Raw genomic sequence first — 19,336 nt, 5'->3', positions numbered from 1 at the left:
TGTGTGTCATCAAAAAATTATTTCTAAGTGTTGTAGCTTTGAAGCTTCCATGTTTAGACCCTGAAAAACAACTGATTGGTGGTGGTGTTTAAGAACGTAGTAGGACAGCATCTACTGGCCTGCACTGAAAAGAAAGCAAATGAAAAACCCAAGAAACAAAGATAACTTCTAGATATTTTTCTATGACATGGTGACATAGTGCTTTAGGAACTCTTTACCCGGTAGTGAGCCAGCTGTAGTGATATTTGCAGGAAAGCATCAGGGCTGCTCCGACACTTTTTGATAAGTCCTTTCCCAAAATCTGTGAAACGAAGGCAGTTAAAGTCCACGTCATCTGCTAGTGTCTTGGCTGTGAAGTACGAGTGCTCAATGACCTCACGACACTAGACAAAAATAAATTTCACTATTGAAGTTAGTTTTGCCTGACAAAGAGTACAGTACAAGTCAGCCTGTTAATCAAGGAACCGATTACTTCATGAAACAGGATAAAATGACAAAGACAGGTAATAATCAATCAATGATAATTAATCTTTAATGAGTGAGGGTCTACATCAACCTTTTTCAACCAGGGTGCCTTCAGGTTTCTTCCAGGGTGCCTTGACAAAATGCCTAAAAACTGCCCAAAACTTGTATTCAAGTCAGTGGGTTAATCAAGTCTGCCTTTTAGTTACAAAGAGACACAGATTTGCATTGTGCACCATTACAACCTTACAGCCACCGGAATCTTAGCAAGCACAGCATCCTTATTTGCTCCTCCTTTGTACTTCATCAGCACTGGGGTCACATTAGCTGAGTGAGGGAGAGAAATATTGCAATACTATCCAGTACCAGTGAGCAACGGTGTATTTGCTTTGGAAGAATAAATCACCTCTAATGTTGTCACGTTACTGACTAGTTAAGTTTTTACAATGTAGAATGGGGTGCCTTGAGATTGTGAAGAATTTTAAAGAGTGGAATAACTGTGAAACACTAGTCTGCATCAATGTATCCATAAAGTAATGTTTAAAATAGAACACATATACATCTTATATAAATAAATGTTAATTAATATTCCTACGTGCCATTGTTTTTTTTTTCAAGCCAACAGCTCAACATTTCTGAATCCTTGCAGATGTTTGCAACCTAACCCGGAATAACTCCCGACAGTCTAGTACAAGCCAGGAATTGGGTATAAAATGGATTTCCATTGGTGGGAATTGTACATTTTCAGTGAAGGGTACACAAAAGTGAATAGTTTATTTATTCCTCTGCTCTTCAGTTATAAGTGATCTTTTGTAACTATTAACTGTTGCATGCCAGCAGCAGAACAGCAAAATTAAGCACAAGATTGAGGACAGAAGGCTTAATTATAATTAACTCACCGAATATACATAATTCACTGCTTTGGAGAAGTTCACATTATTATGTACAGTACGTGGAAAGGGGAAGTGTTATAGAATAAGGGGGAACCATTTGTAATAGGGGTAAGAAAGCTAGTGTGCAAACACTCTGTGCTCTACTTTGAATGATTAGAGCCAACTGAAATCTGTTTTGCTGCTGCCACCTAAAGTGGATCTGAATTCAAAAAGTGAAGATATGCTATCTAATATGGATCATGTAGAAGTGTTCATTGCGCCTAAGCAGTACACTGAAAATGTAACTTTTGTCATAATTTCCTCCTGAAAATGCAATGTACTTCCTGTACTTACACATTCCTATTTCTATCCTCATATAACTATATCTGTGTTGTGGGATAATCTAAGGCACTGTTCCTGTGACTCCTCATCTCGTAACATTTGTATTAGATTTGGTGATATCACTACTGTGCTGCTCACCATTTTATGAGCTGGAGGGAAAGCCGTTCCTGAGAACCTGCAGTACAAAGATTCCCCTGTTTCTGCTTTATCTGTGATTTCTAAACCTCTTCTGTTACTTCTAAAATATAACCACACGTTATCAACTACTCAGTTCTAATGCAAGGAAGCAAAACCCTGTGTCTACCAAGATGGTCACCTCCACACAGAGACACAGTGCCATGGTAAGTCAGTAATGGAAAAAGATCAGCTACAGGGAGACCACTGGCAATACTGGTGACTGGTCCTTTGCCCTCTTCATGCCTTTTTTGGTACAACTTCCACAATTTGGTTTCTTTTTTTTAAAAAAAACCCACCTTTGTTGGAATATCCCACTGTAATCTGTAGGGTGGAGGTAATGAGAGTCCAGGATCTCCATTGCAATTCCCATCCTCTGTGTAACCTAGCTCAAAGCAATCAGTGGCCAGCATGAACTATGGCAGAAACAGACACAACATAATATGTATGATATGCATTTTGAAATTGAATATAGAGCATATAAAGTATGAAGTAAGCAATAAATAACAGATTTGAAGTACAGGGTGAAAAACTAGAGGTGAAAAGGATAACAAAAAAAAATAGTGTCATGAAACTTGACAAACTGGCTAGACAAAACATAAACAGGTGGTTATATTGCTAAAATACTGAAAGCAATCTACAGGCACATTAAAGTAAACATTTAAAGGTTTAATGGCTGGCCAGCTCCACTGTCCCTAGTGCAAGCTCAGTCTGCTGCACCATACAGGTGTTCCTCACCACTTCCAGGTGCCTCCGCCAGGTCAGAATGACATCACTTCCTACAGCTCTGCCTCCAATAGGATTACTCCCAAGTGCAGGGCTAAATGCACTGATAAATGTAAGTGCAATAACTGTTGATTGTAATGTAAAGAGTGGTTTTAATAAAGGGTTTTACACTATTGGAGTCTCTTTTCCTTCTTACTCTATGATGGTCCTGGTGATATTGCGAACGAGATAAGGAGGATTCCTGGTTGCAATACATCTGCTGTATAAAAAGTGCATCTTTACCATCTCTTTAATGAGAGGTCATGGCTATCTGGTAAGTTTTCCGGAATGGTGGTGGTACACAGTGGTGGAGTGGAGTACTGAAGGCAATAGTGAATCAATTGAACTGTGATTTGCACAAATGTTTGCACTATTTTTGCACAAAGCACTTTTATCAACATATGTGGAAGAAAAGTAACATAAATTGTGGATTAAACACTTTATTATTACACCACATGTGGACTTCTCAGCACTTTAATGGATTTATTATTGCACTAAATCTGGACTTTATAGCACTTTAATTGATTTATGAGTTTATAATTTATATGTATAAGATTATTATAAATTGTCATTTTCATTAGTAGCACTTATAGCAATTTGTTGAGATTATAGTACAAGCCTCATGTAATATGTTCCCAGTTTCGTATTGTCTTCTGTAGAAAATTCCAAGCTAAAAATGTATCATGTCCACACTCTCTGACCCTCATTTCCTCTATAAGGTCTGCAGTTTCTGACAGTCTTCTCAAGCATTCTATATATTGAACATCATGTGCAGCCCTTTGGTGATGTCAGGGGCCGCATTTGAGTTGACAACCACTGATGTACATCTTAAAAAGCACAGAGTATATGAGAACTATACACAGTCAGTTCAGATACAATATTAAGTTTGTTTATATAGACCTGAGTACGTCACATCAATTACTGTATGTTAATACCTCCCACAGGTGTCCAACGATCGGAGCGTCAGCCCAGGAATGCTCAGCATTGAGACCAAGCCTCCCGTTACTGAACACAACCAGACTAAAGGACTTATCAAACCACCTGCAATGAAATAGAGGGGAAAAAAACTGAGCAGTTGATGAAGCCATCAAGCGCACAAATTGAATTTACAGACAGTGTCTTGTCTCATTTGCATATATGTGCACATAGGCATATCATATTTAGCAAAACACACATAATTACTACTTTTATGTATAATATCTAGTTGTCCTTAGAATCTATTCTCAATTAACAATAAAAAGAAAATAGATAATGTCATTAAAGTTCCTGTGCTCCAAAGTTCTCCTGAGAGAAAAGGCAAGCCTCTTACCAAACTAAAATGATCTCACGTTATGGAGATCAAATGGGCATATGCATCCAAAATTCAGATTGGTACTCTGTTAGAGCCCCGGAACAATAAATGACTTCATCGCAGGAACATAAGTTCCCGCCAGATCATCAGCTCTAGCATCTCATGTCGCTCGTCATAACCATAAGTGCAAAATTCAAGCATGGAGAAAGCTCATAGTGCAGTATGTTTAAAATCAATTATTTATTAAAACAAGTACTGCACTTACATTCAGCTGTATACGTAAAGTCAGCAAATCCTGTAAACACATTCGGCCACGGTGTCAGTGCGCACATCGGTGCACGATGACGTTACACAGAAGCTGCGGCCATATATTTCTGTGATGAAGGCATTTAACATCCCGGGGGTCTGACAGTGAGAGTGCCTGCCTGAATTTTGGATGCATATGCTCGTTTGATCTCTATAACATGAGATCATTTTAGTCTGGTAAGAGGCGTGCCTTTTCTCTCAGGAGCAATTTGGAGCACAGGAGCACTTTATATGCAGTTTTCCAGCATGGCGCACGTTTTTTCACGATTGATTTTGGGACTTTATTTATTCATTCATTCACTTGTGTATATTTATGGTTATTTATATACATATGAATTGTAATATTTGTTTTTCACTTGTCATTTAATTGTTTGATATTGGCATTCATCATTTAAAGAGATAGCGCACTGTTTGGTTTATATTAAGATTATGTCTAGTATTCAGATAATTTAGTTGCAGCAGTCTATACACACATATATATTTTTGGCTAAGCGCAGAAAATATATTGTGTACACAATTTTATGTTACCTGTTGTAGCAATTCCCATGAAGCAATGATTTAGCATATACACTGAGAGAGTTCTTATCCTCCTCTTGATGTCCTAAGGCATCGGGGTCCAGACAAACAAAGAAGACTCCCTTTTCAATGGAGCTCAGTGAAACCCGATTCACACCTTGACTGAAGAAATCCGAGCGAGCCTTAGCCCAAGAGACTCTGTTACGTCATTTGAAAGCAAAAAAAAAAAAGGAATAGTTTCAACAAGTGCTAGGTGTATAAAGGAAGGAAAGAAAAAAGAAGAAAAACAAAAAGGGAAATGTTATTTTTACAATGTATTTTAATGTTCTGTCCATGCCTATGAATCTTCCTAGTCTATTCCCCTTTTCCCTGATCTCACCGATCCCCAGCTGTGAGTGCTGCCAGTTTTTCCTCGCCTGGTTGTGGTGGGCTCGGATCATCAAGAATGCGTTGAAATTGTGTTTGCAACTGCCGAGGGCTAAGCAGGGTCCTGTCATCATATAGGCATAGCCTGTAGAAGCGGCCCTTGTGGTACACACATATATGCCGACTTTCTACCAGATGCTGAAGGAAGTCTGCAGAAAAAAATTATACATTGGATTGTGTTTATGCTTGTCCATATGACCAAATAATAGTTCTAATAGAAGGAACTGTCATATTAGTGTACAGAGAAGGCAAGTATATTCACACATTATTGTCTGAGGTTTAGTTATTCTTGTGCTGTTTTTCATTAATAATAATTATTAGACATGTGCACACCGGAAATTTTGTATGCATTCATTCATTGAATTTCATTTAGTCATATTCATTATGTATAACCAATTCATTTGTGGATTTTGTTTTGTATCTTCGGAATTCATTTTGTATATTTGTTGGTCCTGGGGGATTTTAAAAATTTTTGTTTTTCCTGGAAGATTGCTATATATTCGATATATTATCGAATTGGTCAGATTTGAATTGAAAAGATTCAATATTTTCGCATGCTAGTCCAACCTACCAAAAGAAGTGAGCTGACTGGACAATATTGACTGGTGTTACGTGCATCTGCATTAACGAATGGAACAAAATTCAGATCCATTCGTTATCCGAATCCTAATTATCAAATGAATTTGAAAATTTAAGTAATTTCCCCATGTGCCCAAACTGAGGTTTGCATCATGCAACCTCATCTTAATGAAATTAGTGCATTTGTTAATTTTGTTAGAACTTTTTTCGGATTCATGGACATTTGTTACTATGTCCATTTGGAGATTTCTATACATCTAAATCACCAAAAATTACATTTTTGTGTGAAAATGAATCACAGTAAAACAAAATGCACGTCTAATAATTATCCACTATTCACACATTTTGATTGTAAGGTAGATAGTATTGTGCTGTTGTAGGCATAATGAAGTACACTGTTGCACACTGTCAAAACTGTCAGAAAATGATCAAAAATCTAATTGTTGACAATGTCTTTTCTAACATATTTGCATTTATGTATATTAAAGTTTCTTAGACCTTGTAAAACAACCCATTCAGTTTAAAATAGAAATGAAAGTGAAAACATTTATGTATAGATATAAAAAACATTATGAAAACCTTTTTTTACCCTATTTTATAAGTGATCACATACCCTCTAAGCTAATTATTCAGTTTAGAACAGAGAGCTGGGGGAGGAGAAACAGCAGCTCACTGAACTTCCCATTGAAAGGCTTTGCAGGAGGAGGGGGGCATGTGAGCACAAGCCTGATCATTGGAGGAAAGCACACTGAGTTCCAAGCACAGCTATAGAACTTACCATGCTGTGCTCTCATGCCTGGTGTAGTCAATTTTTAATAGGAAAGCAGAGAGACTGGCAGGAACACCAGGGATTTCACAAAAAGGAAGCAATAGGAACAGGATACTTACATGGTACAGCAGGCACTTATCAGGAGTATAAAATGTTTACATGGAAGCAGAACCTTACTATATCATGGAGGCAGAACCCATGTTTTAAAAGGGATCTTGCTTGAAGAGAATATGTCAAGATAGAAATATGGGAACTGGTCATGCTCACTTGTTGCAGATGAACAGTCATCATCCTGCTTGTGGTCTCACAACTTTGTCATTAATTGATCCAGAACAAGAATGTGTATGGGAGGTAAGATCAATGACTCACCAAGTTTTGGACAAAAGATGTGGATGACAACCAGGCCCAGACCGGAACAAAAAATAGGCCCGGGCATTTTAGACTGTGCAGCCTATTCTGAAATGTCAGGCGGGGGAGGGGGAGTTAAAAGAGAAGAATCAGTGGGTGGATGGGAGGGGGAAACACACACACACTTCCACATAAATACACCTGCCCCCCCTGCATTTACATGCACACGAACACACTCATATCCACATAAATACCATTGTTTTCTATGGGGCAGTGGGATGTAAATGGACCACCTGTCCATATACACCTGCCTTCATCCAATCTGATAAAAACAGATGGATGGGGATTGTTCCCCATTCGTCTGGTGGATTGGATGACGGTCAGATGCAAATGGACAGGTGGTTCATTTACATCCGACCTTCCCATAGAGAACAGCAGGCTGTGACCTTGTCTGCTTTGCATAAGCATGATAGCCAGGACAGGACATGGACCTGTTATCCACATGCTCAGCGGGGATCAGCAGATTCCCTGCTGAGTAGGTGGATCCGCTTGGCGGAGTCCGCCTGTGTGAAATGGAAAAATAGATAGCGGAACGTTTGTTCTATGGTGAAACCTTCAAAATCAATGATCATTTTGTCTGTGATCAACTCCCCCCCCCCCACCATTCCATCACACCTTCCTACCACAAGGCCAGTCATGGCCCCTCTGCTATACTGGCCTAATCTGGCCTAGCCCCCCCAGGAAAATGCCCTCTGTGCCCAATGGCCAGTCTGGGCCTGATGCCAACACCTTTAAAAACAATTTAGCAAAGGCAGGTCCCATATCTTTTTTTTACAAGATCTCTTTAAAAGAGCTTCCCTTCTCCTTGATTGTAGGGTACTGGGACCATTACACTGGGTTTGTCTATTGAAAACTGATGATGGAATGAAATGTTTCCACTACAAAGTGTTATGTCCTGCATTTGAGGTTCTTCATCTGTGTGCTATGTGATCTTCTGCTAGATTTCATTTGTATTGTGTCATAACACACTCACCAGTCTCCACTCCTGGAACCCGGGTAGTATTAAACATCCTCTCCATCTGATAGGAGCACATAGGGACAATGCCAAGAGCCATGACCTGGTCACAAAGGAATAAAAATTAGCAAAAAGTCAATAAAATCCCCATTACCCCTGCATGTCATGTTATAAATTACCATTGTAGTTTTTTATTTCATCTAGGTGCTCTACCCTTCTTCACTCTATCTACTGAATAAAGCTAGATTCTTTCCATAATGAATATAACCTACACCATGGTGTAAGTACCATAACCCAGAAGTAATATTCTGGATCAAATCTCCACAAAACTGCTTGTTAGACATGGCCTAACATTATTATACACGTGATAGTAAATATTTCTTTATCGTATTGGGTGCAGCATTATACATTACGTTTTGTACTGCCATTGATGCATTATTCACTAAATACACTCACAGGAGGTATAAGGCCCCTTTCAAGCTTTCTTCGGTATAGTAGCATTGCATGTATGGCATTTCCTGCCCTTGCTGCTTGGTTAGTGGTTGGACTCACAGTTAGAAAATCCTAAAATGAAAATTTAATCATGTCAGAAGTTTAGACAATGATGTAAAATTACTGCAATACTTAAGATGTTTGAACAATAAATAGCATAAAGTATAATAAAAAATAAGATAACGTCAGTCTACTTCTCATTCACACATACATTAAAATGTAAAGTGGTTGTAAACCGCAGACATGAAATATAAACAAAGCATATCCCTCTATGTGTGTATTTGTCTCAATTAGGAGAACTAAGTGACATTTCTGTTTGTTGTCTCCTGCCTTCTATCAGATTGAGTCACTCCAGACAAGTCTTCCTGACACCAAGCAAAAAATGATGACAGGGGAGGGACCTCCAGCAGATTGACAGTCTCAGCTTTCTTCCTGAGAGTTGTGTGTGTGTGTGTGTGTGGGGGGGGGGGGGGGGTCTCTTTCATCCAAATCAGCTGTCAGGGCTCTCAATGAGCTCTGCAGAGTGTAACTTCAGCTTTCCACCCCTGTTTTTTATGAACTCCCAGACAAGCTTTTTAAATTCAGCACTTTGAACAGATGTAGAGAGGAAAAGAATGCAGACAACGTATATAGGAGGATTTTTTTAAACTCTGTGTATCCACTTCAGTTCCCCCTTGCTGACCAGGTCATTTTTTGCAATACAGCGATGCGTTATTTTAACTGAATATCTGTAGTTAAGCAGCACTGTACCCAAATGAAATTTATGTCCTTTTTTTCCCCACAAATCGAGATTTGTTTTGGTGGTATTTGATCAACTCTGGGGTTTTTACTTTTTGTGTTGTAAAAGAAAAGAAAAAAAGACCAACAATTTTGTAAAAAAAAAAAAAAACCCTATATTTTTTTTCTGCTATAAAACATTTCCAATGAAAAAAATTAAAAAAATCAAATTTAGGCCAAAATGTATTCTTCTACATATTTTGGGTGACATATACTGGAATTTTTTTTTTAATACTAGTAATGTAATGACGGTGATCAGCGACTTATAGAGGGACTGCAATACTGCGGCGGACATTTTTACACTGACACTTTGTGGGAACCAGTGAGACTAATACAGTGATCAGTGCTAAAATTATACACTGATCACTATACCAATTACACTGGTTGGGAAGGGGTTAACATCTAGGGTGATCAAAGGGTTAAGTGCGTGCCTAGCTATGTGTTTGGTGTACACTAAGTGGTGCTGGTACAAGGGGAAGTGATGGATCGTGTTCTCAACTCTGCTCTGGCACATGATCGATCACTCACTCGTCAGAACAGAGCTCTGCCTATGTAAACATAGACAGAGCTCTGTTGTTCCTCCTTGCCCCATGATCTGCAGGTGCCAGTGAACATCCGTTCATTGGGACTCAGAGATCGGCTTCTGCTGTGACAGTTCACAGAAGAATCGATGCGCTGGTGGCACCAGTGCCTCGTGAGGCGGAAGTGCAGAATCACGTATATATACGTGGATTTGCACAGGAGGACCGCCTTGTAGCAGTAAAACTGATATTGTGTGGTCTTCAAGTGCTCATTACCTGAGGCCAGTCACTTCACTGGGTATACTGTATGTAAGAGTTTCTAACCAGTCAAAACATTTTTTTTCTGATAAAGGACAAAATACCGCAGCACTCTGGAGAATCAAACCACGGCTCTCTTACACATAGCTCCAGACCATCTCTTCTGGTTCAACAGAGCACCAATGAAGAAGCAATGCTGTGGGAGTGAGAATGCGGTTTATTGGGGCAGTGTCCAGGGGTATGGAAATGTGTTAGACCGCAGGACAATGCTTTATGTGAGGGCCACAGTGGTATTTTAACCCTTACCAAAGCACTTACCATTGCCAGTAAAAGTAAAAAGAGCAGCAGATGTATTACTGTACTGTATATTCAGCTTGTCTGCATTACAGTAGTAAATTATGGGGTTCTTTTTTGGGTTTTAGATAGCTCGGTTTGCAGGTAAAAATGCAGTAAATACATAAACTGTGCTAGTTTTTCTATCTATATTAACACACATTGATAAGCATAATTACATTGAGCTTTTCTTTTTCTCTTTAGTCTGACAGATTCTACACTCTTTGAAGTCAGCAAGATGAAAATTGTAGTAAGCACCAGGTGTAGGCACAAGTTTATTTTTAAAGCTATGACTGGAAAAAAAAAGTCTTTACATAGAAATGCAATGTTTGGTAATCTAAAGTCATACGAAAATGATTTACTGGTGGTGCTATTGTTACTTTTGTGCTTACATAGGTCAACCATGGAAAAAAGTGAAAATGTTGATCTCACCATAGCATAATAGTTGCTGTTCACCATAATTGGCCCTCGGCCACGTAAGTATATGTACTCCTCCCACCAGTCACTGACCTGAAAATAAAAATAAAAGAAAGAACTATAGAATACATGTTTTCAGCATATATGATGATATATGCCAACATAACTCAAAGTAACCTAGGGGTCCAACCCTTCACCGCTCTTTCCAAAACATCAAAAGAATTGTGGTTGAACACTTTAAATCAATTTATAACACACAACTAGTATACTAATGGCCAATGGCAATGCCATCAAATATGCCTTCAGTAGGGATAAATGCAAATATAAGACTCTGAACTCCACATTCCTGCTTTGTAGAACTGACCAGAGTACACCCTAAATTGCATTTACACTGTTAAAGTATAACTAAAGGCAAAACTTTTTTTTTTTTAATTTTGGACATAGTGGAGATGGATTAGAACACCTGTTAGGTGTATAATCCCTTACAATGGAACACAAATGGCAAAAAAAAAAAAACCTGACTGGGGTTATAACCCTCCCTTACACTATCCAAAATGAAAAGCAAGGTTTTGCTTTTAGTTCTACTTTAAGTGATCCTTTTCTGTTACACAACACACCTGTAAATGCTTTAGATCATATACAAATAGTGATGATACAATAAATTCAAAACAGTGCTCTCAATAAATTAAAAATAATTTTAAGATACTATTTAAATGAAAGCCAAAATAAAAATGTAAATAAAAAAATACAGGTACAAGAAATGTGGAAATATTTTAAATACAAAATACAAAAAAATAACAGAGAGTCTTTATATAACAATGAATGACTGTATTATAGAAGACTGGTACCTAACCACCTGTTTTTTTTTTTCTATTTATTATACACACAGTAATACATTAGTTATGTGTACAGTGTTATAGACTATTTCTAATACAGTTACAACTATGCAGGTAACATAACTGTTTTTGCTCAGTTTCAGAAATGATCTGTCTTGCCTTTTTACAAGGTTAAAAAGCTCTGTCACGTGATTATTCATCTCTTCTTCCTGATAGTGGGGTGCAGGGTTACAGGACACTGTGCAGACACACAGTGTGCCTGAGTCTGTTCAGATTGAGGCCAGATGCAGGCTGTGATTAGGGGGGGATTTGCGTCAGAGGCAGGCTGTGACTAGTAACTGGGCATGGTGACTGAACAACCTACCCAACACAGGCATGCTATGTGTCTGCACTTTGTCTTGTACCTCCAAATGACCAGCCAAAGTATGAAAACTGACCACACTAACACAGATCAGCTAATGTGCTTTCTGTGGTCACTTTAGAAAAAGGAAGAAAGGTGACTGGTAGGATCAACCAGATACTTCAGATATGAAATAAACATATGTAAACACACACACAGAAAAAAAAATAATACAGTATTTAGGATAACATGCACTTTAACTGCATTTAAGCCATAGCTCCCAACTGTCCTTCATATGGAGGGACTGACCCTCATTTAGAACCAAATCCCCTTTTCCTTCTTATAGGTCCTTCTTTTTAGTCTGATGTTTAGACCTTTGTGAAAAAAAAAATGCATTAATCAACTACCAAAAAGAGTATACAAAACTAAATCTTTCATCTAGTTTCTGTATTATTGAATTTATTCTTTTTAAAAACCAATATAAAGGAAAGGCAGTAGGGACAATTTTGCACCAATTTGCATCTTTTGTGTATTAATTCTTCACACTGCACCTAAAAAGGATGTGTCCTATGCTCACATACTTTCTGCTAAAAAAAAGTGTCTCCGTTTCTGAAACCTAGAAAGTTGGAAGGTATGTTTAAGCCATTGACCATGAACTAAATTTATACTGCACGTACATAATTTGTTGCCCACCAAGACTTGAGATGCAGGTATTTCTGTAACTTTCGACCAAGGTCTTTCTGGAAGTCATGAGCCATGCTTTTCATGCGACTGAACTTTTCTTCATCCATCAATGGGTGCACGGACTGCAAGTACTGGAAAAACACCAGTCAGTAATTAGTATCTAGGTCAGGGAAAGGTAACAGCAGCAAAAGAGGGATAGAAAGAGTGAAATATCAAACTATACTACATATTTATAAATTGTTAACATGTTGAGGCTGAAGTTTAACGATCAGTAAACAAGGAAGAAAAATTATCAGCCTACACAGAGGAATTATTTCCATATTATAGGAAAATGATTAGAAATCTGACACGTCAACTTGCTAACAAAATAAATTCTTTGTATCAATTATGGCTCTGTATTTTTGTTTTCATATTACTAAATATTTAGTGTTATTTATATAAAGTAATGAATGTAACATTGAACAAGTATCCACTGAAAGTGAATTAATCACTGTAATTTAGAACACATGCACCAGGAATATTTGTGTTCAGTGTATGCTTGGCGAATGTAACATTCACTACGGTATGATCCTAATTGTTGCTGTAACAAACACGATGGTAAACTTCCCACTCAGCTCTCATAAGTGTTTAAATACGAACTATCTTGTTATCCATGACCTCATGGCATAAGTCTTTCTTGTTCATCAGAGCATGGGTACATACAGGGCCAGCGGCAGCACAAGGCTGCTTAGGGCGCAAGGATGGGAAGGGGGGTGGTAAAATCCAAAATCCTCAACCACTTGCTGGGGATTTGGATTTGTAACCACTTTAGTGTGATAGACATGTGTTTTTTTAACACACTCCCAGGTGCAAAACTGGGCTCTGTTGTCCCACCTGTGGGCCGCTGCGGTCATGGCGGATGTTACTGGGAAGAGCATCTGGAGATCAACAAACATCTGCCGCTGAGCCTCCCTCCTGTGCACACACCAGGAAGTAATGTGTATGACGTCAATTCCTGGACTGGCTCTGTCAATCACTGGGATCAGTGCCCAGAAGAGTAGGAGATGGAACATGATCTGTGGATCCATGTTCTACCAGCTGCAGTGAAGTACAGAGGAGATATCCAGACCCACTATGTCTCATAAAGAGGACCTGTGAACTATATGCGATCATGTAAAAAATAGAGGCACATAAAACAAATTTACACATTTTTTGCCGCTGTCCCTCAACCCCCCCCACCAAAACGCACGCATACAAAAATGCTTATATTGGGGCTGCTACGAACAGCACTCACCCTACACGTGTTATATATCATCGCACATGCCAGAGTGGGAGCAATAATTTTAGCACCAGAGCTAAATTGGAACAACCAACATTTTATTTTCTTGGAATTTCTTTCAGAAAATATATAATATTTTAGGGGATTTAAGCAATCTTCAGGTCTAAAATGATTTTTAACGTGTGTAAACAAAAAACAAAAAAAATGGCTGTGATACTCAAGTGGTTACTACATACTTCTGTATGCTCTGATAAACAAGAAGGACTTATGCCATGAGGTCATGGATAATAAGATAGTCTTTTGTTACCTAACTATGCTCTCTTTCTCCAGTGTGGGAGTTTTAGTTTGCTTCGCCTGCCAGCTACCTGTAGCCAGTGGGGAATGCAAAACCCTGCCTCCTCATTACACACTGCCATTGTGAAGGGGGGAGCAAATGCAGCAAAAGTGCATCTTTGCCTGTATAGACAAAAATCCTTGCATCGGCTCTGGGTACGTACAGGACAACCTGTACATAGCTCTAATTCCTCATTAACTTCACAGCGCCATCAATACCTTTTTGTAACAACATTCAAGGTTTTCTTACCCTCTCTATTGTGTCCTCTAGGCGTGGCACTGGCAATCTTGGAAGAGACATCTGGAAACTGTAAAGCATGGGCTGTCGTCTGGCCATGACCTTCATACACCCCTGTGACAGTTACAAAGTCATTTTAAAAATGAAATCATGTTGATAGGAAGAGTTTGAAAGTCGTGCAAATTAAAATAGGAAAATAGAGGGCTAAAAGAGAAGCAAGTTAGGTAATTGAATGAACATTTTTTTAAAGGGCAATTTAAAAATTGTTGTAATTTTTTAGGTAATGGTAGGGAGACTAAACTTACTGAAATCCAGTCCTTGTTAAAAGGACTGGAAAATGTACAACTTAATAATAGAACAATTGGAATACAGTTGAGTCAATTTTTGTAAATTTTATAAAAGATTTAAAATTGTAAAACAACAGAGTGTGTGTGTGTTTGTGTATAGAAATAAAACATTATAAATATGAATGTTGGGGTAACATATTCTTTAATTTTTGACCACTTCTTTAAACATACATAGGGTATCATACAGAGACAATATGTTTTTCTACCTTCTCAAATTATTTTTCACATATACTTTATCAAATAATCCACTCTAGACATCTTTACAAAGAAGATGAGGAGTGTGCAGTGCCTTAAAGGTGGTAAGGTGTGATACTAAGATGGTCTAAGATTTGGTAATCCTATGAGAAGAATAGAGGACTTACTGCCCAAAGCTTTGTTTTCAAACTTCTTTTTCCATGGGGCTCAAACATCCAGCCATGGTATGAAAGGAGCATGCGCAGAACTTGACGATACAGAAGGATTCCAGAGACCCAAACTCCAGAAGAGAAGATAACAGCACTCACTGCAGTGTGGGATACAGGTGTGAGAACAGACCTGGAACCAAATGGTAAAAGAAACAGAGAAATACACTATACAGTGAATATCACAAAAAGATTTACCATAGTGATATGCAGAATTAGAGTTAAAGAGAAACTTAACCCTCCTTTCCTTTACAGCCAAGGAAGCTGCCACTTTAGCCTCTGTTTGATCTGCAGTTGCCATGGTACTGCACATGTGATCTGTGATGACACCAGCCATTTTATGGCTTGACACTTCGATTGAGAGCAAAATTATCAGTGACAGTTATCATTCACGGCATGCCTTAAATGTAACTATTTTGGGAAACCGTGAGGCCTTGTTCACACCATAATATGCAGAAAAACTGATGGAAACTGACGTGCAGATTTCACTTGCAAAGACATCAGTTTTCATGCGCGCTTTAATGAGTTTTATACACGTTGCAGATTCCTGAGCACAAAAAATCTGCATGTGATATTAGTGTTGTCGTGTGAACAGGGCACATAGAAAACAGTTGATTTTGTTGTGCCCTTGCATAAAAACTGATGTTTCTGCACCATGGTGTGGACAAGCCCTTAAATGAATGGGCTTATGGTTCCACTTTAAGGCCTCATTTACATGATCGTAACACTGCCATGAAAATTTTACTGATCATTAGTCAAGGAACAAAAGTTCCTGTGGAAATAATCAGCAAATAGATCTGTGTAAACATTTTTCTGTTCTTTTTTTCAATGGCATACATACAGTGGGGCAAAAAAGTATTTAGTCAGCCACCAATCTCCCACTTAAAAAGATGAGAGGCCTGTTATTGGCATCATAGGTAGACCTCAACTATGAGAGACAAAATGAGAAAACAAATCCAGACAATCACATTGGCTGATTTGGAAAGAATTTATTTGCAAATTATGGCAGAAAATAAGTATTTGGTCACCAACAAACAAGCAAGATTTCTGGCTCTCACAGACCTGTACCTTTTTCTATAAGAGGCTCCTCTGTCCTGCACTCATTACCTGTATCAATGGCACCTGTTTGAACTTGTTATCAGTATAAAAGACACCTGTCCACAACCTCGAACAGTCACACTCCAAACTCCACTATGGTGAAGACCAAAGAGCTGTCGAAGGACACCAGAAACAAAATTGTAGACCTGCACCAGGCTGGGAAGACTGAATCTGCAATAGGCAAGCAGCTTGGTGTGAACAAATCAACTGTGGGAGCAATAATTAGAATATGGAAGACATACAAGACCACTGATAATCTCCGTCGATCTGGGGCTCCACGCAAGATATCACCCCGTGGGGTCAAAATGATCACAAGAACGGTGAGCAAAAATCCCAGGACCACACGGGGGACCTAGTGAATGACCTGCAGAGAGCTGGGACCAACGTAACAAAGGCTACCTTCAGTAACACGCTACTCCGCCAGGGACTCAGATCCTGCAGTGCCAGACGTGTCCCCCTGCTTAAGCCAGTACATGTCCGGGCCCGTCTGAAGTTTGCTAGAGAGCATTTGGATGATCCAGAAGAGGATTGGGAGAATGTCATATGGTCAGATGAAACCAAAATAGAACTGTTTGGTAGAAACACAACTCGTCGTGTTTGGAGGAGAGAGAATGCTGAGTTGCATCCAAAGAACACCATACCTACTGTGAAGCATGGGGGTGGCAACATCATGCTTTGGGGCTGTTTCTCCACAAAGGGACCAGGACGACTGATCCATGTACAGGACAGAATAAATGGGGCCATGTATCATGAGATTTTGAGTGCAAACCTCCTTCCATCAGCAAGGGCATTGAAGATGAAATGTGGCTGGGTCTTCCAACATGACAATGATCCCAAACATACCGCCTGGGCAACGAAGGAGTGACTTCATAAGAAGCATTTCAAGGTCCTGGAGTGGCCTAGCCAGTCTCCAGATCTCAACCCCATAGAAAACCTTTGGAGGGAGTTGAAAGTCCGTGTTGCCCAGCGACAGCCCCAAAACATCACTGCTCTAGAGGAGATCTGCATGGAGGAATGGGCCAACATACCAGCAACAGTGTGTGCCAACCTGGTGAAGACTTACAGGAAACGTTTGACCTCTGTCATTGCCAACAAAGGATATATAACAAAGTATTGAGATGAACTTTTGATATTGACCAAATACTTATTTTCCACCATAATTTGCAAATAAATTCTTTCCAAATCAGCCAATGTGATTGTCTGGATTTTTTTTCTCATTTTGTCTCTCATAGTTGAGGTCTACCTATGATGCCAATTACAGGCCTCTCTCATCTTTTTAAGTGGGAGAACTTGCACAATTGGTGGCTGACTAAATACTTTTTTGCCCCACTGTATGTTCTTAGATACAAAATTTGGGGATTTTGTACTATGGATCTGTGTCCGTGTGAAAGGGCCCTGGGACTTATGGGTGCTGCTCTTGCAATAGCAATTTATTTTGCCTTTTGTCAGCAATAACCATGTAGTTTTCTTCACCCTTGGACATTTTAGAAGTGTCAGAGGCTTTCTATAGTAGGCTTCACAGTAAGCAGCCAGCCAGACACCTTGGTGGGCCAGGAAGGGGATTGGGATGGAACAGTGTGGGCTGTCCAGAAGTGTCAATGGTTGATAAAAACAATATCCCTGTAACTGACAAAAGGCATAATCAACTGCTATGCTAAAGTGGCATAAGCAAGTGCTAACACTGTAAATATTTAATTCATGTGAGCCTGAAAAGTATTTCTTTCCGGCAACATATACATGCTGTACTCATCTCTCTCATTGCTGGATAACCCACCCATTCTTTGAAATATCCAGATTCTCAATAGCCACACTTGTTAGCTAATGCTCTCAATTTATAACCATGTCTACTTTGCCTACAGGAGTTCTCAGGAGTTATACTTCCAGATATTTAAAATATTACAATGTATTTGCTTGTGAAAGATTCTAGCCAGCTTCTGTGTCGGTCAAATGGCAAGATGATATAATGCAATGTGTAGTAAATCACTCAAAATACCTAACATTCATGAGTAGCTACAGGCAAGACAAAATGTAATGTAATCGTGTGGGTATGTTATATGGTTACTGACATTCTAAAAATAACTGAGAAGATTCCTCCTGTATGCAAATGTATTGTAACTGTACTGCCTGCCCTCGAGTTGTAAAGAGCTGCGCAAACTGTTGGCACTATACAAGTACTGAATAATATTAATTGTAATAATGAGACACTTAACCTTTCCTATGTTTTACAACATAGGAAGCTGCCTCTTTTTTGATCAGCATTTGCCATAGTGCTGCAAATGTAATCAGCTGACACCTGACAATTGATCGATTGACAGTTCAGATGACAGAAAAACAACTCTGACAGTTATCATTTATGACATGCCTTAAATGTAATCACATTGAGCTTGTAGTGCCGCTCACAGCTGGAGGATTAAAGATTTCCCAGCATGTGTTCAAAGTATGGGAGCAGGCGTCTGTGCACTAATTCAGAAGTGTGAACATACCAAGGGTAAGACGCCACTCAGACCAACATGATGCTATCACAGTGTATGGCCTCAGCCAGTGCTGCTCGGCCCACACCAACTGATGCGTTTCACCCCACCCTCCAGGGCTAGGTCACAGAGGCATCTGGGGGGGGGGGAAACACTCCAGGGGGTGTGGATGGAGCAGCACTAGCTGAGGCCATGCACTGTGAAAGCCCTGGGTCAGTCTGAGTGGTCTTACCCTCAGCATGCCTTAAATGTAACTGTTTTGGGAAACCATTAAAGAGCAGCTAAACATACTTCAACGGTTCCTGTCTCACGCCAGCATCAGCATGTTTGTCTGTGTGACGGTCTTCGCCTGTCTTCATTGGTCAGCATGGGACGACATCACATCTGTGCATGCGCAGGTATCTGTTATCCCAGTGCACAGGCACCGTGCTGGCGATGTAAGCTGAGCTATGCATACACAACTCAGACTACATGTCAGAGAACACTGTGACCAGGCAGGTAGGTGTATTTTATTTCAGAGACACTGCATGTCTCTACAGGAAAAAAGAACCTGCCTGCTCGCAGTTTGTTACAGCAGAATGTTAGTTCTGCTTAAAATTGATGGGCTTAGTTCTGGTAATAGGAAATTACACCTTTTCTATAATTGACTGCAGAGTAGTAGGACACA

The 19,336-nt window shown here is 39.3% G+C and overlaps 1 protein-coding gene across 1 annotated transcript in view; it reads right to left on the bottom strand.

Moving 5' to 3' along the window:
* Window positions 1-19,336, bottom strand: part of CPT1B (carnitine palmitoyltransferase 1B) — a 53,378-nt gene that overhangs the window by 15,456 nt on the left and 18,586 nt on the right. Inside the window, exons 4-14 of the mRNA XM_089655314.1 lie at window positions 15,062-15,233; window positions 14,365-14,466; window positions 12,517-12,654; window positions 10,679-10,756; window positions 8,322-8,429; window positions 7,884-7,968; window positions 5,108-5,303; window positions 4,741-4,926; window positions 3,551-3,656; window positions 2,150-2,266; window positions 219-383 (exon numbers count right to left, since the gene is read on the bottom strand). Coding sequence (XP_089511440.1) covers window positions 219-383; window positions 2,150-2,266; window positions 3,551-3,656; window positions 4,741-4,926; window positions 5,108-5,303; window positions 7,884-7,968; window positions 8,322-8,429; window positions 10,679-10,756; window positions 12,517-12,654; window positions 14,365-14,466; window positions 15,062-15,233 — 1,453 coding nt within the window. The remainder of the gene's footprint in view (window positions 1-218; window positions 384-2,149; window positions 2,267-3,550; window positions 3,657-4,740; window positions 4,927-5,107; window positions 5,304-7,883; window positions 7,969-8,321; window positions 8,430-10,678; window positions 10,757-12,516; window positions 12,655-14,364; window positions 14,467-15,061; window positions 15,234-19,336) is intronic.

This window comes from Staurois parvus, unplaced genomic scaffold (genome assembly GCF_062004578.1).
Source record: "Staurois parvus isolate SC_StPar_1 unplaced genomic scaffold, SC_StPar_1.0 ptg000832l, whole genome shotgun sequence".
Taxonomy (NCBI): Eukaryota; Metazoa; Chordata; class Amphibia; order Anura; family Ranidae; genus Staurois; species Staurois parvus.
Note: the sequence above shows the minus strand (reverse complement) of the source record. Positions and strands in the feature narration are given on the sequence as shown.